At 43.9% G+C, this 25,715-nt stretch overlaps 1 protein-coding gene across 1 annotated transcript in view; it reads left to right on the forward strand.

Annotated features, from left to right (window-relative positions):
• Positions 1-2,515: 2,515 nt before the first annotated feature.
• The window catches only part of SNCG (synuclein gamma), a 58,788-nt gene continuing 35,588 nt past the window's right edge, over positions 2,516-25,715 (forward strand). The window contains exons 1-3 of the mRNA XM_029609339.1: positions 2,516-2,907; positions 16,520-16,561; positions 18,881-19,008. Of these exons, the coding sequence (XP_029465199.1) occupies positions 2,787-2,907; positions 16,520-16,561; positions 18,881-19,008 (291 nt within the window). The 5' untranslated portion in view covers positions 2,516-2,786. The remainder of the gene's footprint in view (positions 2,908-16,519; positions 16,562-18,880; positions 19,009-25,715) is intronic.

Raw genomic sequence — 25,715 nt, forward strand, 5'->3', positions numbered from 1 at the left:
GGTCTAGCTTGGGGGGGCCCGGGAACGACCTCCCGCTTCTAGGTCAGCGGCTGCCTTTATTTGAAATGGTGCTGGCCGCCTTTTGCCCCACCATGTGACAGGAGCTACCAGTGCCATTGGGCAGCCCCTATCACATGGTAATAGCCGGCGGCCGGCACCATTTTGATTAATGGCAGCTGCTGGCCTGGGAGTGGGAGGTTGCTCCCTGGCCCCTGGCTAGACATCTAGGGATTTTTGGTGAGTCCTTGGGGGTTGGGAGGGTGGGCTCTGCTGGTATGGGGGCTCCATATTTTAATGAATGGGAAAGGTTGGGTGAGCTTGGGGTTTTTCTTTTTTTTTTTTTTTAAGATGCTTTTTTAGGATCCTTCCCAAAAAACCAATAGGACAAACAACACAAAATTTCATGTTTTTTTCCTATCATTTTTTGTTATTCCCGAAATGCATCGAAATAGGAAATACTGTCTTTATTTCCTATGTTGTTGCAAATTAATTCCTAAATGCAGGATGTTCATTTAGGATCACTCATCTCCCTTATATGGCTGCATGGTGACCATCATGTAGAAGTACATTGTGGATGAATATCAGGTGATGCTATTATGTAACTTATCGAAATATTGTTTGGGTGGTATGTACCAACAGTGATCCCTCTTCACCCCTGCTAGAGACCTGCAAAACTGGTCCCCATCTGAAAACAATGAGGATTAAAAAGGTATGCATGAAGCCTAATAAAATTCAAATTATTTCTCTTTTTTCTCTCTTCTGTTGTCTTAAATGCCATTTTTTATTTGTTTCAGTTCTACTGTAGTTGCTTTGACTGGCCCTCTCAAACAGCACCCTGACGCTACAGGCTGAACCACATGATTTGTCATAAGACCTTGTTTGACTGTAATCTGTTGAACTCAATTTACAATTCTAAGCATCAAGCATAGCTTTGTCATGGCTCCGGTTTAGAATCATGGGACCAGCATTGCAGCAGCTACTTGCTGACTTGTTAAGGAAGCCAGAGCTGACAATAAGTACTGCCAGGCTGGCATTCCCATCCTTAGGAGATCTAGGAGGAAACTGAATTAAAGCATCTGTTCACCTACCTCTTAACTCTTGTGTTTCCCCATTGGTTCTTATTCATACATCCTCATTTTCTTTTTTTCTCTCCAAATCTTTTCTTATATTTTTTACCATTTTGTTTTTTGCAGAAATGCACTACTCCTTTTCCATTCCCATTCCTTTTTGAGCCAGCTGTTCAGTTCATCCAGTTTAAATTGTACGTTCAATGTTTCGGTGTAATGCCTGCTTGTGGTTAATGCAGAGAACAGTTCAGCAGCTCCCCTATTTATTTTAGATTCAGAACAGTTGCAGTGGAAAGGTCAGAGAAGCTCTCAGAAAACTTAACCTTCCTGTCCTCTCAGAAATTAAACATTAGATTCTTCAAACAGTTCTTAATAATTTTGCCTGTTTTATCTAGTAATTTATTAAATATATCTTTGTTGCTAATACGGCTGGTTTAAATTAATTCCCTTTTTTTGTGTGTGTCTTGCATTTTATTATAGATCAGATCCTGGTTAAAACCATTTGCTTGGCATTCACTCCCCATGCAAAAAAAAAAAAAAAAATGTGCGTCTCGGACGCACATTTAACCGTCATCTATTAACGCCTGCCTGGAGCAGGCGTTAATAGCTGTTCACATTAAAAAAAAAAAGTACAGAAAAGCAGAAAAAACTGCTTTTCTGTACTGCTTCCTACTTAATATCCTTGTGATATTGAGTAGGATGAAAAATAAAAGAAATGAAAGTAAAAAAAAAAAAATTGACAGTCGGACCCATCACGAAAACCGACGCTGAGTTCAGCGCCCGCCCGCTTTCTATGCGACTTTATTGCATCGGCCCCTAAGTGTGTGAACGGCAGAAAAACATGAAAATGACCTGGGGAGTAATCAGTAATGTGGCTTAAACAAATAAATTGTGTATACATAGGAACTGTTGAAAAATACAATGTATGTTTATAGGATGCTTCGCTTCTCCCCTTAGAATTGTACTTACAGGGAGGGGGGGTAATTGTTTTCTACATGACGTCCTTTGTTCTAGTTTTCTTTGGGAGTGGGCAAGGTAGGGATGTTTTTGTCAGTGACTGGTGCTGTAACAGCCAACACAAGGGACCTTATCCAGATTCCCAGGAGAGGATGCTGGCAGCTCCGTGGCACCTGCTCCCAGGCACTTGACTGCAGTCTTCTGAAGCAGGCTCTTTGCCTTAATGGTTTATGTTCCCCTGATCCCTGCTTTCCCCAGCTGAGAGCTTCCGCAGCACGTCCTTGAATGAGAGCACTGCAGCAAAGCAGGCCTGGCTTAGGAGCTTTAACCAGCTGGAAATGTTCCAAAGGGTCCCTTCATGTCTACGGCAACTCCTTCTCCATTCCCCTCCCCCCTCGCTATCAATACTGCCTCCCTTACTCTTACCCTCCCTCCACACCCCCTCCCCCGTCTCCTTCCAGTCAGATCTCCCATTCCATCCTAACTTTACCAAGCAAATCCATATCATTAATATTTTAGTCCTGGATATTCACTGGTATTGGCCAGACTGCAGTGCACCTCATAAATAAGAGCTGGCAAAGACTGAAATTTATCACACTGCCTTCATCCTGCAGAGCAATACCCAGTGAGCAAGCAAATGAGAAAGAGAGAGAGAGAAAATTAAGTGCTGCAGAGGGGGGTGAGATTGCACAGTGCAGCGCTGCTCCAGTCTGTAGCCCCTGAGACCCTGAACAGGCTACCAAAGCAAGCCAGCCAGCAAACATGGATGTCTTTAAGAAAGGTTTCTCCATTGCAAAAGAAGGTGTGGTAGCCGCTGCTGAAAAGACCAAACAGGGAGTGACAGAAGCTGCGGAGAAGACTAAGGAGGGTGTGATGTATGTAGGTAAGGCACGCCAAACCTCTTTTGTAAAATGAGAATGATGCATGTGTCTTCCTCACTGCCTGCCCTGTATGGTGGGCGACGACCCTTCCCAAGGCATCTTAATCACTCTCTGCTCACCCCTGTGCTATCAAATCCACAACTCTATTCTTATGCTGAGGGAGCCTTTGGCTGCATGGACTTAAGGTTATTAAATCAGAAGTCACAATAACTAATTTGTGGTAGCACGGGGTTCTAATCATTCTAAAGCTGAAGGACCAAGAGGGAGAGGGGAAAACTGAGGAATTATGCCTTAAGATTCACAAACATTTTTAGGTCAACCTCGGGACTGATATAATTCCATTACTGTTGCTTTTCTCTTAGTGGGTCACAATCTAACATTTTCACTCTGTTCATTATGCTTATATAAAACAAATAATTCAGTTATGATTTTTACTTCCTGGTATGAGTTTACCATTACCCTTTTCCTTGCTCCAGGGCATGAGAAAAGCTCGTCCTTATCAAAGACAACTGCCACTTCATGGCTGGATGCTGGAGGCTGCTGCTGCCGCTGTCCTCCCTAGCATCATTTCCTCTGCCAGGGTCTCCATTTCAGTTTTCTAAATCCAAGGGCCCCCACCCTAGTTTTCTGTCTGAATCCAGCTCTATTTTATGGGAAACACTTTAACCTATTCCTAGTTAGTGGGATCACTTATAATTCTAATCCTAGCTTTCACCTCTCCCTCGGTGTATTTATTTAGTCCTCATCTTCCCTGCCCTGTATCTGTAGTAAGGTTCAGACAGCTATTTGTATATATGACATGTACAGGGAATTACAGGTATTTCCTGGTGTTATTCACCAGATCCCTTGAACATTGTTCTAGTTCTGTTTTATTTATTGTTTCCTCGAGGTACATTTTTTGTGTTTTCTTTCTTTGCATTTTTTTTATATTTTCTTTTTTTCTGCATTGAAATAGAAGATAGTAAATTGCTAAAATGTGACCATGTTGCTTCCAATGATGCGCCTTCTACTCTAAATATTTCTTGCATGCGTTGTGTGAATGTAACTCTTATGCATAAGTGACAAACTAACATAACAGTTAAAGATTTCAGTGCCTGGAAATAAAAAGATGATTTTATTAAATTAAATGTTAGTCAAAATAATCTGTAACCAGTGAAACACAGATTATTATTTTGGCAAACTGAGATGCCAATTTATACTTTGCGTATTAAGCATAAAACCTGCACAAAAGGTCACCATGCTTTAATGTCCCTTGCAAGATCATTTTGTTAGCTGATGCAACATCACTTTAAGTACATCCCTCATCATAAGGTATGATAAAGCAGTATAATGAACAGTGGCCAGAAAGTTTATCTTCCACAGAATCACATAAAAATCATTTTTGCCATGTCATTCAATGAATAAATTGTTAGGATGCCAACCGGTGAAATGTATACCTGCATTTCACCTTTTTTAAACAATGAAAGCTCTGATCTGAGTTGCACAGCAAGTGTTGCTGCATTTTTAACCTCTTTCTAGCAGGTTTCAATGTTAGAGCAGGAATGATGATAAGGTTGAAAGGAGATGAGGGTCAGGATATTTTAACCTTAGACTAGAAAGCACTTCCTAGTGAGGCTTCGGTGTTTTCTGATCTACAGCTGAGCTCTGCAGAGGCTGATCAAACAGTTCTGTCCTTCCACCAAGACTTTATTGCAAAAGAAAATACAAATTACAAATCCTGGGATACCTCTGGATGGCAGTAAAAACAAACAAACAAAACACCTAACTTGGCTACAAATGTTGAGTACACATGGAGCTATCTGATATTTCTGTGTATCAAAAATACTTATCAGTTGAGTGTGAAAATAACGATTTAATAAGTTATCATACTATTAAAATACGTGTCTTTTGAACTAGAAAAGATAAGGGTGAACCAAAATACTACAGTTCTAATAGTTTGAATTTATAGAATAAAAAAATTTTGTGTAACAAACAATATGCCTTAGTGGAATACGAATATTTCTTGAATATTTAGGGCTGTGTTATGAAATAGAAAAAAAAATCCACATTTTAATTTTATGGAAAAAATGATTTTAGGGCTTGGAATCTTACAGCTTGTCACCCGGCATGCAATGACTTGGATATCTTGGGTCACCTGCACTGCTGAGAAAAAGAAGTTTCACTTAGTCATTGGGTGTGGTCCTGAACATCAGTCAGGCAAGCCTTCGGCTTGGCATGGGAGCAGAGGAGACTTATTTATGCTGCATTTAGATTTTATATCATTTTCCTTACCCTGGTAGTGACTTTATTAAAAAGAAAGTAAGAAAATCTCAGGTAGTTTCAGCATTGATTCATGGACAAGCCCTTTGAATTTGCATTGCTTTCAGGTTTATCCAGGTCCTTGGCACCTGTATGGCTTAATAATCGCTGACTGAAACCCTGATTTCTTCTGGGAAATAGCAATAAACCTAAGAACAGGCAAATTTTAAACTTTACAGGTCATAACGTTACATGTATCCACACGTGAAAGTATTCTTATGCTCTTTAAAGACCCTCATAACACAACAATGCTGAAACAGAGAAAAGAAAATCTAGTTTTGCATGCCAGTTAAATCCAACCTGCTATTTTTGGAAGCTGTTGCCTATTTTTTTTTAAATGAAAATAAAAAAAAAATACTTCCAACATGAGTTCAATTGAATGATTCTGGGTAGCTGTATACTGGATCCTAGAGATAATTGCAGGAGCTCCGATGCAGGGCTCCTGCCCAAGGATTGTCCTTGCAGTGATTGGGCTAAGTGCATTAAGAGGCGGATATAAATTAGGGAGGAAACAAAATCCCTGGGTGTTTGAGAATGGAGGCTCGTGGCACCGCAGCCCAATGGTGCCTGGTTCCGACTGAGCTGGAAGCTCAAAGGGAGCAAGAGAAAAACTGCCAGCCACCCCCTCCCTCCAAAAAAAGGAAAAAAAAAATTCCTGGTGCTTTTACAGCCCCTGTTTCATCTTGTTTATACATTAAATATTTTATTCCACTATATCTTATCTTTAATGTTTTTTTCTCTCGTTGAACATGAAAGGGACCGCCTTGTACCGCACAGAAAGCTTCCCAGGCTTCACTCTCCTGACGGTCATGCTGTATTCATGTTTTCCCCTTGTCAGCCTGGCGCCTGCATTGGGGGTGCTTGATATGGATCAGCCTGGCCGTTCCCCCGATTGACTCAGATAATGACATAACGGTGGGTACGCCGTCGGGGAAGGAGTTTTCAAAAACTAATGTCGCTTCGAGAGTTATATAAAAGGAAGAAGAGAAAAAGAGTATGCGTTTCAGCTGGCAATCACATTTTTGTCATCCCCCCCTCTTCCCAAAAAACATTTGCTAGCATTGCTGCTTCAAATGAGACCCCTTTGATATTAAACCCCTCTCAAGAGTTCTTGCTATTTACTGTGTATTTGAAAGCTTGCTATGCATACCAGACTTCTGCAGGGCTAATAAACAGTCAATGCTATTAAAAAGAAGAAGCGGTACTCATCTTCACCCCTGATTTCTAGAAAAGCAAGATGGGCTTTAAATACCCGGTAACTCTACAGTTTGATGCAGCCAGCAGCTCTTTTTCCTTTTTTTCAAATTCAGATGCGAACCTGGGGGGAAGACGGATAATAGGGAGGGTGATTTTATAATATGCCATGTCATTTATACTTTGCCAAAGTGCGTAAGTTACGCCTATTTTTTATGCTCCTAACTTCATTTTGAAAATCATTTCAGCTCGCTCTAACCCTGAGCAACGTTACATCTGCTCTTTGCAGTGCAGAACTTGTGGGTGCTAATTTACATGCCTACGTTTTAAACTCTAAAGTGTGTGTGTGACTCTCAGCTCCAGCCCAGCTCTGCCCCCGGAATGCCTCTCTGTTGGGCGGATAAGGGTGGGCATGAAATCAGGTTTTGCACATGCGTTTCTGCACGCCGACCCCCTGCACAATTTTATAAGGAAGCAAATTATGCACATAAACTTGTGTTTTATATAGACAAACAGCTTTCAAAATTGCCTGGTACAGTGTACATTTATTTCAGAAATGAAAACTAGAACTTAAACTAAATTAACAGAAAGCTAGAGCATCATCTTGATGGTGAAATTCGTTATTTTGGCTTCTCACCAAATGACAGTTGAGGGTGGGGCACGATGTGTCCAACCGTCACTGCCTCAGAAGGTATTGCATGATCCAAATTAAAGGATTTGGATGCTGGAATGGATGACTATGGTTGTCACCATCTGGCAATATTTTTACATTTCATGCAGCTGAAGGTTTGATCTAACAAGACCAAACACGATATGAGCATCATCATTGCCATTGTTTGCCTTCCAGGGCTGTAGCAAATGTTGGGTGTGCTCCGTGCTCCAGAGGAAATGTTGGAGCATCTCAGCCTGCTACTTTCACAAACAACTGAGAAACAAACTTAACATGCTGCTATAGTCAAAATAAAAGTATCTTAAAATCATCCTAACGTACTGCGCCCTGTAGTTGGTAGCAGCTCATTCATTCCAATGCTGTGAGATATTGTGGCATGGCACAATAGGCTCAATGGACATTTCAGAATGAACACTCGACGTTGCTGTACCCACAGTATCGGGCAGCAGATGTAGACAGAAGCATTGGAATGACCTAACGAGCTGCTGCAGCATCGCTGGCAATTAATAAACAAACTTTGTTCTAAGTATCTTTTGTAGGCGTCTTTAATGTTCAAGTCTGCCACATGGCTGTAACTCCGGATCATTGTCAGACTCTTAGGAGCCACAGCATTAAAGAAAACATAAAAGCAAGGCAATGCTCACTTATTTTAGAATCTGCTGGGGCCTGAAAACATTTGTAATGAAAGCCTTTTCCGAAATTTTTTGTGAAAAAATTCAACTTCCATGGGATTTTTTTTCATCACATGACTTAACAGGAAAAACTATTCAGCAATTGACGCAAACTGACAAAATTTACACTTTTTGCTATAGCCACAAATCCCACTTACCTATTATTACAAAAAAAAACAAAACAAAACCTAGTGGAGTACTGCAGATCTTACAAATTCCACAATACATCACTTTTTGTTTGGAAACCCTCCCACTAGGCTGCATGATAAATATTTTGAGAAATACTAGAGAATCTATTCATGCAGCAGAAATGATACTTTTAGCGCATTTTTACCTAAGATAAGCCTTCCGTCACTCTCTGAGAATTACGTTAGTGGCTGCCTGAGCCTGGAATTATACCAGATCTTCTGCTTACTAGCAAGGAGCACAAATTGCTTCCTAACCAGATCAGGCCAGCCCTGCCCAGCCCTGCCCAGCCTTTTTCATTTCATAGCTAAATTCATTTGCTGCTTGAACATAAGAGGGAGACAAAAAGCCCACAGCAGGAACGAAGCCTGACCTCCAAGGGCATTTTCTCTGGTGTTTGAACATGATAGACATGGCTGCTGATTATATTGATTGAAAAGAAAATATCAGAGGAGATTTTATTCCCCCTAGTATCTTTTTTCCTGAGGCCTCTAATATATCACAAATGCTCAGGACTTGCCAACAGGATTATATGGAATTAAGGGTCTGCAAACATGTTGTAGGTGATATCTGTTATCTAGACTAACATAATTTGTCTGTGACAAGTTTTGGAGTGTAATCCTCTTTTCATTAGGTCAGTGAAGAAATAGCACCATTATGCTGGGTTTAAATGGTACAAGATCTTCCAGGTCTCAGGCTGTCTGCATCTGCCCTTACAGCTCAGTAAAGGGAAGGGAGAAAAGGGATTGGCAAAAGTGACAGAGGCAGTAAAACTTTACTGATGAAGGTGCTTACATATGATAAAAAATTTCATCTATTTCAGCCTCATTACCCCCATGCAAAGGTCCTAATCCCCCGGATTCCTCAGCCATGAATCCGCTGAGAGTCTGCTGCTCCCACTGTTCTTTCTCCCTGCTGTCACATTTACCCTGCCAACGTCATTCATTGGCGATGAAATGCTAAAGACTTTAACAGCTCAGGCAGCAGCAGGATCCCCAGGAGGTGTCCCCAGTTTGGTACTAAGCAAAATGCTAGGGTGAAGAGGAGAAAGGAGCCCATTTTCCCCTCCTGAATTGCTCAGGGACTCATTCCTCGAATCAAGTGCAGTATGCCTCACTAACATGTCCATTGGTCCTAAGGCCAATAGATTCCTCAGAGATACAGGCTGAACTCCTAGCCTTCCTTTCAGCTTCTAGACCATATCTGCTAGTCAAATTTTAGAAAATTGATGGACTTCAGAACTCTGGCTGGCACAGTCACTATTCTGATGCCATCTTGGCATGATCCTTACATTTAGACAAGTTAATGTACGTAATCAAGACTTTCAGACCTATGGACCAACAACTGGAGTCTCTACAACATTTCTGCTATACAACCTCATTTTTGATACCAGGCTTCAAATATTTAAATTATACATCAATATCTATTTATATATGCCAAGATGTTATTAAAACTGCTATTGAAACCTTTGCTGTTGCACCTGGAAGTGGACCCTTGTCCTGAAGCAGTAAGGAGCGGCTCCCTGGTCGAGCCCAGGAAGCACCTGCCACCAGGAGGCAGAGCCAGGAGGAGACAGAGGCTAGCTGGAGCGTCACCACTGGAAGCCCGAGGTCCCCCTAGGTGGAGCCCTTGGGGACAAGACTGGAGGCTTGGGGAATCAAGGAAGGCCAGAACAGAGTCTGTGATGACAAGGCTAGGAGCAGGGTCTGGCTCAAGGAGGCGTGGTCAGTGATAGCAGGGGTCGTTCCAAAGGTCAGTCCGAGAGTAGGCAGCCAAAGCAGGGGTCAAGTTCCAAAGGTCAATCCGAGAGTAGTCAGTCAAAGCAGGGGTCAAGTTCCTGAAATCAGATGTGGTCAAGGAGGCAGGCATAGGTCAGAATCCAGCAGCGATCAACGTAGTCAGGAGCAGGCAGAGTTCGGTACCAGAGAATCAGTCCAAGAGGTACTACCTGGGGGAACACAGGAACAGAAGAAGGCTGGAACAAGACTGGAACAAGCGATGAGACACTGAGGCAAACTAGTACACACACAAAGTCGACCCAATTGCCAAGGCAAGGAAGTGCAGGCAGGAACTTCCTGATATACTGTGCTCAATCAGGGTGCCCCGCAGAGCTTGGACCCACCCCTGGCCCTTTAAGGGGCTGGGCGGTCTGTGCACGTGCGCCTAGGGGCAGCGCCGATGCCACGGAGGAGGCCGAGCCCCTCCATGAGGCCTGATGCACTGAGGAAGGCCCGGCGACCGCTGCTGTGGGATGCCAAGGCCTCGAGGAACTAGCCACAGCTGCGGGAGAGACCGACCCGGGACCTGCAGAGGAGTTGGGAAGGTGAGCAGGCCTGTGCGTGGGCCTTCTAGGCCTCCCTCTATGTTGATGAGATTTCTCATGGTGAGCCCTGTGGAAAGCCCTGAGGAGCTCCTTGTCTAGGATGTTGTGCGAGGGTTCCCAGGAGTTTTCTTCAGCCCTATATACTTCCCAGGCAAGAACATATTCTCAGCGGCCTCGACGCCAATGGACATCGAGGATCTCTCTTACCTGAAGGGTGTTGTCGGGTTCTGTAGAGACCTGTGGAGGTAGAGGATCTTTGCGGGAAGGCCAGGAGAGCACGAATGGTTTTAAGAAGGAGATGTGGAAAGTATTATGGATACCCATCGCACGAGGTAATTGTAGCTGGTATGAAACAGCCCCCACTCTTCGGAGGACCAGAAATGGACCAATATATTTTGGTGCCAGGTGATGTGAGGGAAATCGCAACCTTAAATGTTGGGTGCTTAGCCACACCTTCTGGCCAGGACGGAATAGTGAAGCGGGATGTCTGTGGGCATCAGAATTACATTTGGAATGTTCAGCAGCTAGGTTGAGGCGTTCCTAGACTTGGTTCCACACCTGACAAATGGTGTGAGACGTAAATTGAGCGGCTGGTGATGGGACGGAGAGAGGTACTGGTAGTGGTAGATGTGGTTGTCGACCAAACAACATGGAAAATGGTGATACATCGGTGGCAGCGGCGACGTAGGTATTATGTGACAACTCTGCCCAAGGCAGTAGGTCTGACCAGTTGTCCTGCTGATTGTTCACATACGAGTGAAGGAAAGTCTTCAGGGTCCGATTGGTTCTTTACGCTTGGCCGTTGGCCTGTGGGTGATAGGCCGACGTGACATTCAAAGTTATGTTGAACTTTTTACATAAGGAGCGCCAGTACCTTGCAGCAAATTGTGGTTCTCGGCCCGATATGATCTCTTTGGGAAAGCCATGGAGATGAAAGACGTGCTTGAGGAACAATTTGGCCAACTCTGGAGCTGATGGAAGGCCATGCAAGGGAATGAAGTGACCCATTTTGGAAAAACGGTCAATGATGACCCAGATCATGGTATTATTCTGTGATGATGGCAGATCCGTGATGAAATCCGACGATATGCTTGTCCAAGGTTCAGTGGGAGCTGAAAGCGGTTGGAGGAGACCCCATGGTCGCCCTGTTTGAGGGTTTTTGATGGGCACAGATGGGACATGAGTCAACGTAGTTGCGGGAGTCTTGTACAATATTGGGCCACCAATAATGTCTCCGCAACATCTCAAGGGTTCTTGTGCAGCCTGGATGACCTGCTAACTTAGAATCGTGGGCCCACTTAAGAACCCGCTCACGTAACCTCCATGGAACAATGGTCTTTCCGGCAGGGACCATGGTGGTCACTGCAAGAGCTACACAGGCAGAGTCAATGATATGTCTTGGGACATCAGGAATGTCTTCTGGTTTGAATGATCTGGAGAGCGCATCTGAGCGGCGGTTCTTTGAGGCTGGATGGTAGCACAGTTCAAAATTGAATCTCTCGAAGAACAGCACCCATCGGGCTTGCCTCGGGTTCAGGAGTTGTGCTTCTTTTAGATGCTCAAGACTTTTGTGGTTGGTGAAGATAGTAAATTTGTGTTGCGCTCCTTCCAACCAGGGTCACCACTCTTGGAGAGCCAACTTGACCGCTAGGAGTTCCCGGTCTCTGACTGTATAGTTCTGTTCAGTAGGCGAGAACTTGTGCGAATAGAATGAACATAGTATCAATGTACCCTTGGGAGAAAATTGGCTTAAGACCGCCCCAGCTCCGATAGCAGATGCGTCGACTTCTATGATGAATGGGCATCTTGGGTCTGGATGTTGCAGGCACAGGCCAGAACAGAAGGGTGTTAGCTCCTTTGTCATGGAGGTGAGCGGAGTGGCTAGGGTAGAGTAATTTGCAATAAAGCTTCTATAATAGTTCGTGAAACCAAGGAAGAGTTGCAATGCACGGCAGCCAACTGGCTGAGGCCAGTCTCGAATGCCTTGAAGTTTTTCTGGATCCATAGAAAATCCTCGATCAAAGATGATATACCCTAGGAAGGGTAAGCGGTTTTGTTCGAAGATGCATTTCTCTAGTTTGACGTAGAGATGGTTCTCTCTCAGGCATTGAAGTATGGTCTTGACGTGATCACAATGTGATTCCAGGTCTTTAGAGAATATCAAGATGTCATCCAGGTATATGACTACAAAGGAGTATAGGAGATCTTGGAAAATCTCATTCATGAGACATTGAAAGACAGCAGGGGCATTACATAGGCCGAAGGGCATCACAATGTACTCGTAGTGACCATCCCTAGTGTTGAATGCGGTTTTCCAAATATCTTCCGGTTGGATACGTACAAGATTGTATGTACCCCTCAGATCCAACTTGGTAAATATTTGAGCCCCTTGGAGGTGGTCAAACAGTTCACTGATGAGGGGCAATGGGTACCGGTCTTTGTGGGTTATGGTGTTAAGCCTTCTATAGCCAATACAAGGGCGTAACCCTCCGTCCTTTTTTTTGATGAAGAAAGACCCCGCTTTGGTGGGAGAGTCAGAGGGTGAAACTCTAGCGGAATTACACTGGCTACCCATAGAACAAAGAGTAAAATACAAAGTCCTATGTACCATACATAAACTAATACATGACGAAAAAGCCGACTGGCTAAACACAGCACTACGGGTACACGTCCCACATAGAAACCTTCGATCAGCAAACGAAGCACTCTTAACTAGAGATGTGAATCGTGTCCTCGATCGTCTTAATGATCGATTTCGGCTGGGAGGGGGAGGGAATCGTATTGTTGCCGTTTGGGTGTTTAAAGTATCGTGAAAATCGTGAGCCGGCACACTAAAACCCCCTAAAACCCACCCCCGACCCTTTAAATTAAATCCCCCACCTCCTGAACCCCCCCCAAATGCCTTAAATTACCTGGGGGTCCAGCGGCGGTCCGGAACGGCAGCGGTCCGGATCGGCCTCCTGCAATTGAATCGTGTTGTCTTCAGCCGGCGCCATTTTTCAAAATGGCGGCGCAAAATGGCGGCGGCCATAGACCAACACGATTCGACTGCAGGAGGTCGTTCCGGACCCCCGCTGGACTTTTGGCAAGTCTTGTGGGGGTCAGGAGGCCCCCCCAAGCTGGCCAAAAGTCCCTGGGGATCCAGCGGGGGTCCGGAAAACGATCTCCTGCCGCGAATCGTTTTCCGTACGGAAAATGGCGCCGGCAGGAGATCGACTGCAGGAGGTCGTTCAGCGGGGGTTCCGGACCGCTGGTAATGGCGTTGGCACATGTGTCTTTTAAAATCCCCCCACTTACATTGTAGAAGCAGCATTTTCGTGCACTTATGCACATCCACTTAAAATTGTGCACACATAATGTGCCCATATATGCGCCTATGTTATAAAATGGCTCAGTCCTTGGGCCGATGAACATGTGCACATGTATAAAAGTTAGGGTTTACTTACCAGGCATGGCCCTAGTTGTGACTCTCAGTTTATTTTCAACGAAGACACATATACAACCCAAAACATTTTGCAAAGATAAATGTATGTAAAAGGTTGTGCTACTCAGAAGGACTTGTTTCTGGATAGGAAAATTAAGAGGAGAAGGAAAAGAGTAGACTTTGGTGTGGTCTTATACTTCTTTTCTCCTCAAAAATCTGGATCTACAAACCGGCAGGGAAAGATGTGCCACAGGAGACAATAGAGTGGGAGTAGAGTACAAAATTAGGGCCTTATTTTCTAAGTATTTTTCCCACGGACACAAAATGAGAGAAAACCTTTAATAAATAGATTGAAAGCCCTCTGGGTACCTGAATGTAATCTACTTTGAAGTGGCTGAGTTTAAAAAAAAAGAAAAATCCAACTGCGGTGGAGAAAAATACCAGATGTGTATAAAACTTAGTAAAATTACAATTAAAAAAAAAAAGATTGAACCAGAATAGCTTGAAAGGTGAAAAGATTATCTGTTGCATTTAGCGATCCGCGGGGCAAAACCGCAGACTGCCACACTTAACTCCAGCCCCAAGCAAGGTTTCCCAGACTGATGCCACGTGGCAAAATACTGCCGACACTCCTAGAAGAGTGTGTGCTTAATGTCTCCTGACTTAAAGGGCCCACGGTGGGAAATCCCCTGCGACGCCCACAGATGACATCACAGCCTCTGGCCCATAAAAGGCCTTCTTCCCTGCAATCCACACAATCCACGCCTCAGCAAAAGGTCCACTACTGCAAAGTAGAGCAAGTTGCCTCAGAGTTCCTGGTCTTCATTCCTGTGCTCCTGGTTTTTGTCTTTGTCCTGTGGTCGGGCTTCAGTTCTTCATCAGGTCCTTGTCTTGTGGTCAGTCTTCAGCCCTTCAGTGTATTCCATGTCTTCACCTATTCACCTGTGCTGCTCCTCGCCTCCCTGCCTATCTATCTGTCCCGCCTTCCCTCGGATGGATCTCTGATTCTGACTTTGACCTGTTGACACATGACTATGCTTGGAACTCCACCTGCCACTGACCACTGTCTGACTTACAACTATTCCTGATCTCCACCTGCCACTGACCTATCTTCATCTGCTCTGACTGCACCCATACCTAGCCAGCCCCGGACCCTGGCCTGTGACCCGACCATCTCTACTGATCTCCAGCTCATCAGCACAGCCCCCCAGCTAGGACCTCCTGAGAGCATAACCTAAGGGGAAAGAAGGTTGTATAGGTGAAGCTAGGTCTGCCTGCCAATGGTGGGGACCTGCAGGGCTCCATCCTGGAGGTTGCGCCTACTCCACATTGATCAAAGGATCCATGCCCGCAAAATTATCTCCAAATGTTCTCTAGTCACTCCCAGATATTTGTGAAGCAATTTTTCCCATAGACACAACATGGGAGAAAAGCTTTAAAGGCAAATTTTAAAAGCCCGACACACGCAACAATTGAGGGGATGTGTTAATAAGTTGGGCTCGCGCACGCTGAGTAGATTTTAAAAGCTACTGAGATACGCACATATCTCCTGCAGCATGCACATCTTGAAAGTTTTCAAAAAGGGGCAGGGCATGGGCATAGTCTAGGCAGGGCATGGACATCTTTGGGCGTGAACCTAAGATGTGCGTAAATACGGTAAGGGACTTTTCGCGTGCGATACCAAAATGGGGGCGGTGTCGTCCCCGGAAGAGGAGGAGTTGGCCCCGGAAGAGGAGGAGTCGTCCCCCCGCCCCTCATTTCCTAAAGTATCGTAGGCCTGAGATACTTTAGAAAATGAGGGGTGGGCCTGTGCTAGCCAGCAGCGATCGCACCATTGCGGTGTGATCACTGCCGGTTTTGCACCCAATAGCGCCACCATAGGAGGTGTAGCTATTGGGAGCGAACGCGGATGCGAAAAGGGCCTTACCTTTTCGTCGTCCGCGGTGGCTTCGCGGAGTCGGCCCCGGTGACGTCCCGACTCTTCCGGGACCGACTCCGCCCCTATTTTGGTATTGCATGCGAAAAGGGACATTTCGCGTGCGAAACGTCCCTTACCGCGTGCGATACATTTAGAAAATAAGGCCCTATATCAGGAGAAATCAAAATTAGCTTGTGCCTTATGAAACCGTGCACTGAATTTCAGCACAGTTTTAACACTCCACTTTTTGCATCTGCACCAATGTTTGTATAGATCCATGTACTTAAATGGACAGAATAATTACCCATTACTAATTTGCACATACTTTTCAAACCTATTAAAAATGTTTTTGTTTTTTTTTAAATTTTTACAGAGATACTCTTCTATCCAAAACATTTGGTTCATTTATGTGGTACAATTTTTTTTATTTTTTTTTATGAATTGAATTTTGAATCAGACAAATGGTCACTGGTGGACATACTGGCGGCCTCCCTCACCAGCATTAATTCTGCATACGCCAAGTCTCTTTGCATACAGAATGGGAATCCTTCATATACTTATTTTGTACCATGAGACGGTGAGGACATAAAAAAATCAAGATATAAAGACATGATCCAAGGAGGCTACATTCCCCTTTCTGAGAGCCAAAGCTTGCTTCTGCCATGTTACTTAAATGAATTTCCTCTGCAGCCTGCTTAGCCCTGCTGTACCATCTTATTTACTCCCAGACCGGGTTTGTTTTGAAAATCACTTGAGAGGGGTGGATCGCAAAATTGAGTGAGGGTGTGGAGCACAGAGAAGTCAAACACGTGTGTGATGGAAGCTTTCCTTCCTTCTACCAGTGCTCTCCATGAAATGCAGAGCAGATTCTTTGAAACTGGAACTGCAGGAATTCAGTGTTTCTAATGTCACCTGTATTTTGTTTCGCAGGTACCAAAACCAAAGAGGGTGTGGTGCATAGTGTGAGCACAGGTAAGACGCCGACTCCCTCCTGAAGTACATCACTTGTAGAGTGTCTCGCATGTCATTAGTAAAGCCGGGCCTTAAAAAAGTCCTGAAGAAGTTAGACATAGCTACAAATAATGGGGTCTGGTGAAAAGGAAGGGGGGGTTGCTGTTCACTTCTTTCGAGAGGTGACAGGAGAACTAAATATACAAACCTTTTTTTTTCCAGTTGTCTGAGCTTCAGAAAATCAACAAAGTAGAAATATGTCCTTTCTAGAATTTCTTCCATGGTGTATTGCATGTTGAAGCTTCTGTGAGTGAAGAAGAAGTCACATAGGGCCAATGTGAGAAATTAGGGGTCAGGATTGACTATGGTTACCTGCTTCATCAACTGGCTGAGACTGTGAGTGTAACGATGATATTCAATTTCTAGAAAGGTCAGGGGAAGTGGGAAAATCCTGCTTTATATATATTTTCATATATAAGAACTTCAACATTTTTATCTCTTTGACTTCTACTCTTTGAAATTTGAAGGCATACAAAAATATTATGCATAATAGTACATTTCAGAAAAATTGCAGGGTGTGGGTTCTTAAGGTAGCCTGAATTAGCAGAATGGAGGCCTTAATGATTGTCATAAAAGTAACATTTTTTCTGCAGAGCAACTGTGTACAGTAGTGTTAATGGAAGACCCTCTTGATACCTCTGTAGATAATAGAGTGCAAAAGTTCTCCTAGTAGAAAAAGGTCTCATTTTGTGAGGGTTCTTCTGATGGGTACACAACAGGAAAGAAAGTTTTACTTAAGAGAGCACTAATTGTTAGAGATGTGAAGGGAAAAAAAAGGTGTTTTCATTATTCAGTTTGTTTTTGGGAGGTTTATCTCCTATGAATTTCGGTTCACGGATTGCTTGATTCTTTGGATTTATGTGAAAAAAATTAACCCCCCCCCCCCCCAAAAAAAAATGGTCAAAATATGAAAACTAGGCCTCCCTCCCACCCCCTGCAGAAAAATGCTGGGTCCAGGATCCCCCTTGTCCCCCACATACCTGGTCCAGTGGGGATCCACTGGCAGCTACTAGGCTGAAGCCTCAGACTTGCATAGGCCAAAAGCCGTGGGAGGTCACCGCAGCCTCGGTATACTCAAGACTAACACCTCGGCCTTGACTGGAGGACAAACCAAGGCCCGACACCGCAGCCTGGCGCAAGAGACCGGGTCACAACACAGGGGCCTCGGCCTAGGCCAAGGCCCGAGCCCAGGCCCGACATTCTGACCCGACCCAGAAGCTGAGCCATGACGCCAGGGCCTAGATCTGGACCCAGGCCCACCACTGCAATCCGACTCAGAGGCCAGGTCCTGACACTGGGATCTCAGCCCAGGGTCAGGCCCAGGCCTAGCACCGGGGCCTCGGCTCAGAGTCAGGCCCAGGCCTTGGTGTCCAGGGCTGGGAGTTTGGCGGTCCGTCATCTTTATTCTTTGGCACTTCAATGCCAAATAATGTGCATCTGCTGGGTCACGCTGGAGTTAATTAACTCTGACGAATTCACGCCAGAGGACGGAGCCATTTTGATGTACAGCAGGACCCAGCCCCTGGCTTGGGTCATGGCATCAGGCCTGGGCTTGGCCCCCAGACTCGGTTGAGGTCCTATCATCAGGACTTGGCCTCTGGGCTGGGTTGAGGCATCAGACCTGGGTCTGATTTGAAGCTCTGGTGTCAGGCCTGGGTGTGGGACGAGGCCCCGGTATTGGGACCTGGCTTCTGGGTTGGGTTGCGGTGTCGGCCCTAGGTTCAGGCCTTGGCCTCAGCATCTGGACCCAGCCTTCATGTTGGGTCATGTTGCTGGGTCTGGGTCCAGACCTAGGCTCCTGTGTTGGGACCCAGTGTTTGACAGATACCTGATGGATCAGGTAAGTTTAGGCATTTTTTTGTTTTTGGGGGTCTTGGCGGAAGCCCTGGCATTGGCCCATGCTTCCGCTGAGACCCTGGCATCATGCTCGGGTCTCGGCCATGGTCCCTGCTTTGGGCCTTGGCCTATGCCCTAGGCGAGGCATTGGCTTCGGGCCTAGACCAAGGCCCGATGCATTTGTTTAAAAGGAAACATACTAATAAGGTTTGTTTCATTTGGGGGCCCAACAATGAAATGAATTAGCCTTATTTGTCACATTTTGCATTTTCATTTTAAACAATGTGCATCCCTACTAATTGTGTGCCATTTCACTTTGAAGGTTTAGATTCCAGAAATAACAGGCAGTGAACACTTAATTTTTGGTTGTCTTCCTGTTCTAACCACATTATGTGTTTCTTTCACTTTTATGTTTTAATTAATTTATGTTTTTATTACTTGCAGTTGCTGAGAAAACTAAAGAGCAGGCCAGCGCAGTGGGTGGCGCTATGGTGGCCGGCGTGAACCAAGTAGCAACAAAAACCGTAGAAGGAGCTGAGAATATTGCAACCACTACTGGAATAGTAAAACAGGTCAGTCTGTTTCTTCAGATCTATAAGGGAACAGATGCATATATTATTTTTGTTCTTGTGAACACCAAATACAAGTTGTGAGAATTTAAGCAGTGTCCAGTAAGGCAAATCTCCAGAGCTTGTGAATATAATTATTCCTTGCTAATACTCTCTGTCAGGAAATCCATGACGATGATCATGAGCACTCCCCTCCATTCAAATAATGCAATTAATTTCAGGTTTTTTCCAATTGTATTATTGTAAAATATTCTTGCTGAAGAGGAATCTGAAAGGCTGTAAGAAGAAGAATGCAGGATAAAATTACATGGCATATAAATTAGCATCTTTTCAGAGTTTATTAGTGCACTGTTCACAGTTCAAATACAGTGCAAATTCAGTGATATATTAGTGCATCTTCAGCATGGAAGTAAGAAATGGTGTAGCAGAACCCCTGTTTGGCTCTTTGGCTTCCTCCAGGGAGCTACCTTTTGTTGGAATTTATCCAGCACGGGGGGGGGGGGGGGGGGGGGGGGGGGGGGCGAGACAGGCAGAGGGGGAAGCTTAACTTCCTGGGCATTTGGCATGATCGGACAAATCTGGTCCTCAAATCCCACTGTTAACAAAGGTTGGGCAAAGGAGTTACAAGAGAAGCCATCACAATAATATAAAAAATTAGAAGAAAACAATTACCAGCAGCCAAACCATTCTTTGTCCACACACCAAAGAAGAGAGTGTAAAACAAATGGTCCTAGTCCAATTGATGTTCAAAGGAAAATTTACTTCAGTTTGAAAATAAGAATCCACGCCAGAATTGTAAAGATCAGGACCAATATCAAAAAAATCATTGTCAGGAAAGCATAGTCTCCTTGTTCATTTTACTCCTCCTGGTTGTTCTCCTCCCTGCTGCACCAGTTTCCATATCTAACATCCCTTCCCCCAAAGGGTAGGATAGCTTGAGTGTAATTCCAGCATGCACTGGGGAAAGGTGACAAAAATCCCTAAGTTCAAACATAGTCTTCAGAATCAAAACAGGTCCAGTAAATCCTACTGGAATGTCCCAAAGATCTCACAAACTCTTTTCACCCTTGCCTTTGACTGGTAGCTAGGACAAAAAAACCCCAATGACCCAGCCCTTCTGGACACTGGGAGTCTCCTTTCCTTCAGGAACTGGTCAGGATAAGATAAAAAAAACAAAACATAAAAGCAAATCTCTTTCCCCTTGAGCAAACCATCTGGAGGATGGCAAAGCCATCACATCAACAACTCCTTCTCGTTTCATGCTTACCTTCCCTCCTCATCTTCTCTCTCACTTTCCCTCTAATGTCTGAGCATGTTCCATGGACATTTATAGCCCACAGAAGTCTCCCACAAAAAGATAAGGACACAGCCAGAGGACTCCAAAAATACAAAACCCCCTCCCACTGACCATGATAGGAAAAAATATATTGGAAGGAAAATCTTTAGTGACAGGGAAAGCCAGGTCACAATGATAGTAAGCCATAGTCTCTGAATGAACACTGAAGGATGACTTCTAATTCAGTCTACACTAGTTCATGCTGGGTTCTTTGGTGCTGGCTTGTTTTGTTTGGAAGGGATGTGCATTAATTTTCAATGAATATGCAAACTGAACTGAATAAAGTCATTTTTGTTTCATTACATTGAAAATGAATTAAGAATGTCTCAGAAAAACCCTGAATATTTGGGGGGGGGGGGGGGGTTTGTTTTGGCAAATTGCACACACAGAGATTGGTTTTAAAAGCTTTGTTGGTCCAATATTGCTCACATATGCTTGTATGTGGGCCGCACACTTGCAACGTGGACTTTAAAAAGGTCACAAACTGTGTGCATATATACTGGTGCACATGTCAAAAATAAGAAGGCAGAAAAAGGGCGGGGCATGGGTGGGGTCCAATAGTTTTGTAACTCTGTATTTTAAAACCAAGAGACTGCGGCATGTGTCAGCTTGTTATCTGTGTAACTTTACTGCCGCTCCAAATGAGGAGCAAGTTTGTAGATCTGGAATTTTCGGGTTTACAGGACAGAGTGAAGCATCTAGGTCAACTGCTGGGCATGCAGGATGAAGAACCAAAGGGGTCTGGAAGACCTCGATATTAAGTGGGCAAACTGGTGGACTAACTAGAAAAACTGGGTTGTCCCTCATGTAAACATTTCTTAAAATGCTCCTACATACACGTAAAAGACAATAAAGTCCTATGGAAGACACGTGTGCTAGTTGTGCTCAAGTAACCTCTTAAAATTAGGAGCATACTTGCACGGGGTTGGTGCATTTTAAAACATAATCATGCAAGTGCACGCTCGGTTTAAAATTCTAGCATATCTTTGCTCATGCACCGATATGTGGGTACATGTGGGTTCATTTTAAAATTAGCCTGACAATTAGCAAATACTGTATGTTATTTTATGAAATGAAAAATCCTCAAAAATCAAATTAGCACTCCCCAAATGAAATTTGGTCAAATAGCGAGTGAGCAACTAAACCAATTAAACTAAAACTTTATTGTTTGGCAAATAGAATCCAATTCACTTGTCTGTTCTAGTGAGTAAGTCTCATTATATATTTTAAATACAAGTGATCATGTGTTACTGTTTACTATAATACAGCAGAAGGCACAATGTAAGTGATACCATGCACAAAACAAAGCCCCCAGCATGGATAGACTGGGTTTCTCATTGGCCCATATGTGAACAGCCATAAGATATTTCTACAAATTATCCTTCAAATCCATTGCAATTACTCAAATTCATGCTGCAGAATTAATAAGGCAAATGCAAGATGCTCCTATTGATGCTAGTTAGGTAATTCTAATGTATGTAGATTCATCTTATACCTAGCTAGAAATCTGTTCAAGAAGCATGGTGTACGTATTTTGTTTTAGCAGATGTACAGCACTGAGTAATGCTTCTTGAACACCCACACACACTGCAGTAATCACTAAGGGGTACATTTTAAAAAACAGCGTACTTTTGTTCATGCACCAGGCACGAACAAAAGTACGCTGGATTTTATAAGATATGCGCGTAGCCGTGTGTATCTTATAATATCCGGGGTCAGCGCGCGCAAGGGGGTGCACATTTGTGCAACTTGAGCACGCTGCCCGTTCCCTCCCTTCCCCTACCTAACCCACCCCCCCCCGGCCCTATCTAAACCCCCCCTTACCCTTGTTGTAAAGTTATGCCTGCCTCTGGCAGGTGTAACTCGCGCGTGCCAATGGGCTACTGGCGCGCCATCTCCCGACCCGGGAGCTGTTCCGAAGGCCTCGGCCGCACCCCTGGAACACCCCTGGGCCGGCACCACGCCCCTGACACGCCCTCAGAACGCCCTGAACGTCGTGCTGCCCACCAGACACGCCCCCGTCACGCCCCCCCTAGCGAAGCCCCGGGACTTACGCGCATCCCAGGGATTGCGCGTGCCGCCGAGCCTATGCAAAATAGCCTATGTAAAATAGCCTATGCAAAATAGCCTATGCAAAATAGCCTATGTAAAATAGCCTATGCAAAATAGGCTCGGCGCACGCAGGGGCATTTTAAAAGGGTTACACGCGTACCTTATGCGCGTAACCCTTTTAAAATCTACCCGTAAGTATGTAGTTTTTAATTGATAGTTCATCACTAAAGGACAAGTTACAATTATAAAGCTAGTTTTGTACTCAAAACTGATATATCAATGAATTTACATCAATGAACCTGGACATGATTTATCACATTTAACAATTAATATTGATTACAAACTATGTTACTGAACCTTATGGCACCTGTGTAAACTGACAGATTTTAGTATCATTGCTTTTATGTGCCTTACTGTAAACCGTTGTGACGGTACCCATCTTAACGACGGTATAGAAAAGATTTAAAATAAATAAATAAATAAATTATAATCAGAAGGAAAAAAAGGACAAATTGTACCTGTTTCATTGTTCTAAACCAACTTTTTACAGTAGTTAAATACCATGGATTATACATGTGATTGCAATAATAAGGAAGACTCCTATTGGGAATAATGATGTTAGAATAAGGAAAAGACCTGGATTAAATAAAAGATGAGATAAGTTTGCATTTATTAATCCCATCCCACTTCCCATTTCTGTATTCCCTTGTTTTTCCAAACAGGCCTGATTTTCAGGATATCCACAATGAATATGCATGGAATAGATTAGCATTAGCATGCACTTCATCTATTCTATGTCCTCCAGGACAAGTTTGGGAACCACTGCTCTAAGACTAACCCAAAATATTGCTTATTACTTGAAGTTAGATGCCAGCATTGAGCTTAGAAGCAGGGGTAGCATCCCTCCATTCATTCTAGAAACTAGATTTCCTGAATGCTTCCTCAGCAGTATTAATTAAATAATAGAGTTATTGTAGACGAAAACCATTTTATCTGTTGACCGAACAGAATGGCCACTTGTGATATCAGACTGCACATCCCCTGCCGTGGGGCTTGCTGAAGCATGGGCATCCTGCATAGGAGGAAATGGGGAGCGTGCAGGTGGCTACACCCTCCTCAATGAACAAGAAATGATAGAGACTTCACTAAAGAAAGCAGACCAAGAAAAAAAACCAAAACAATTGTTTCGGGTGTTCATGTGGTATCCATACCGTATCATGCTATGCTTATTGTGAAAAAGCAATGTGCTGGATCAATCAGCATTTCACAAATTATTTTTCGATTTCTTTCTTCACTTTGTTTTAATGTTTGTATCCTGACCACCTTTAAACGTCCTTGTTTGGAGCAATGTTTCATCTCTGTGACACAGCACAAAGTTTGCTGCATTGCAGTGAGTCACCACGTGACCAGAGAAGCACGCCCCTTTCAGCTACCCTTTGAGGATCAGCAGCATTTTCTTTTTCTCCAGTTCCTCTTTACGTCATGCACAAACATTGTTTTCCCTGTAGCTGTTACGTTTTCCCTTTTTGTATGTCTGAGTCATACTGTTGAGATATAGATTTCCTTCCTTGATTTTTTTTTTTTTTATTTACAACAATGCTTAACTTAGAGGCTCAAGGATGTCTGTGAAGCTCTTCAGATTTCACCCACCAACCATCCCAGCTGCTCTTTTACATCAATGAATTGCTGTAACAGTGCACCTTCTAATAGAACTAAGGCTAAAATATTAAAATTAAAAGCAAGATGAATGAAGCTTTTTAGACTTTGTTAACATGGCTCTCTGGCCAGTGTTGCACTTTTCTGTCCGTTAAGTGAGGCCCACACTCCCTTCCAGGTATTTACAGTACTTGTTAGCGCTTTTCAACCAGGTCTGAAAGGGCTATAGCAGTAATTCAATCCATCCATCTGTCTGGGAGGCATGATAAGTTTGTCAAACATTTACCATGTCCAAATTTGGGGGAAAGGTGAAACATGGGCCTGGCCCCTATCCTATTAAAAATGGATCTCAATGCTTCTGAGAGGCAGGCTAATTTTCACCATTTGTTGCTTGGAAACCAGACTTGTTTGCCTGGAGGACAGGAACCGAATATCCCTGCTTCATACCATGACAATGACTTCTAAGCCACAGCATTCTGATGATCTCTCTTAATGGCTGTTCACTCAAAACTGATTGTTAAGATGAATTAAAGGGAATCACAAGTAAATACATTTCAAAATAAAAATAAATGAAAAATAAAGACAAAGCACATTGTAATGGGGATCATACAGGATATCACAATTTTAGTTTGATGGCCATGCACTATTGAACTATAGGTTTGAATCTTGATCATTTGTATAATTCTATTCATGTAACTTGCTCATGAAACACTAGTCTTGCATTGATCCCTAGCTCATGATGAAATGAGTAGCAAAAATACCGTGAGATGATATAACATTGCATAAAGAAGTAACGGCTACAGCAGTTAGCAGAAAATGACCTCTGAGCCATGGAACATCATGTGCAATAGCCCCTACTACTAGTACCTAATGTCCTATAAGGAATGTATACTAGCGACTGCAGTCATTTTTTATTATTAATTTTTCATTCAATATTTTATCCCCCTTAGAGGTCTCCTGTACCCTCAGATTGTACTCCATTTAACTGAGAACTGCTCTAATACTAAACTGTCTGATCAGGCTAATGGCTTACATAGAAAATTAGAAATGACTGCAGAAAAAGACCAATCGGCCCATCCAGTCTGCCCAGCAAGCTCCCACACTTAATTTCCCATACTTAGCTGTTTCACAGACCACCAAGTTCAGGGCCCTTGTTAGTAAATGTTTGATTCAAATTTCCTGCCACCCCCTGCCATTGATGCAGAGAGTAATGTTGGAGTTACATCAAAGGTGAGCATAAGGGTTAAGGGTAGTAACCGCCGCATCAAGTAAGTTACCCCGATGCTTGTTTGCCCAGCCTGCACAGATCATTGCCTTGTTGGATATTGTATGAATGTAAATCCTCTTTTCCACATTTCTCCCTGCCGTTGAAGCAGAGATCGATGCTGTGTATGCATTCAAAGTGAAGTATCAAGCTTAATTGGTTAGGGGTAGTAACTGCCGCAATAACCAAGCTACCCCCACACTAACAGGTCGATCCAGTAAAGTGTGCTCCGTCGGAGCGCACTGTCACCCTGCTCTGGACGCGTGTTTTCCCTTACCCCTTATTCAGTAAGGGGAGGAAAACACGCGGCCCACCCGCGGCACCTAATAGCGCCCTCAACATGCAAATGCATGTTGATGGCCCTATTAGGTATTCCTGAGCGATCCAGTAAGTAAAATGTGC

The sequence above is a fragment of the Rhinatrema bivittatum genome, chromosome 7 (assembly GCF_901001135.1).
Source record: "Rhinatrema bivittatum chromosome 7, aRhiBiv1.1, whole genome shotgun sequence".
NCBI lineage: Eukaryota > Metazoa > Chordata > Amphibia > Gymnophiona > Rhinatrematidae > Rhinatrema > Rhinatrema bivittatum.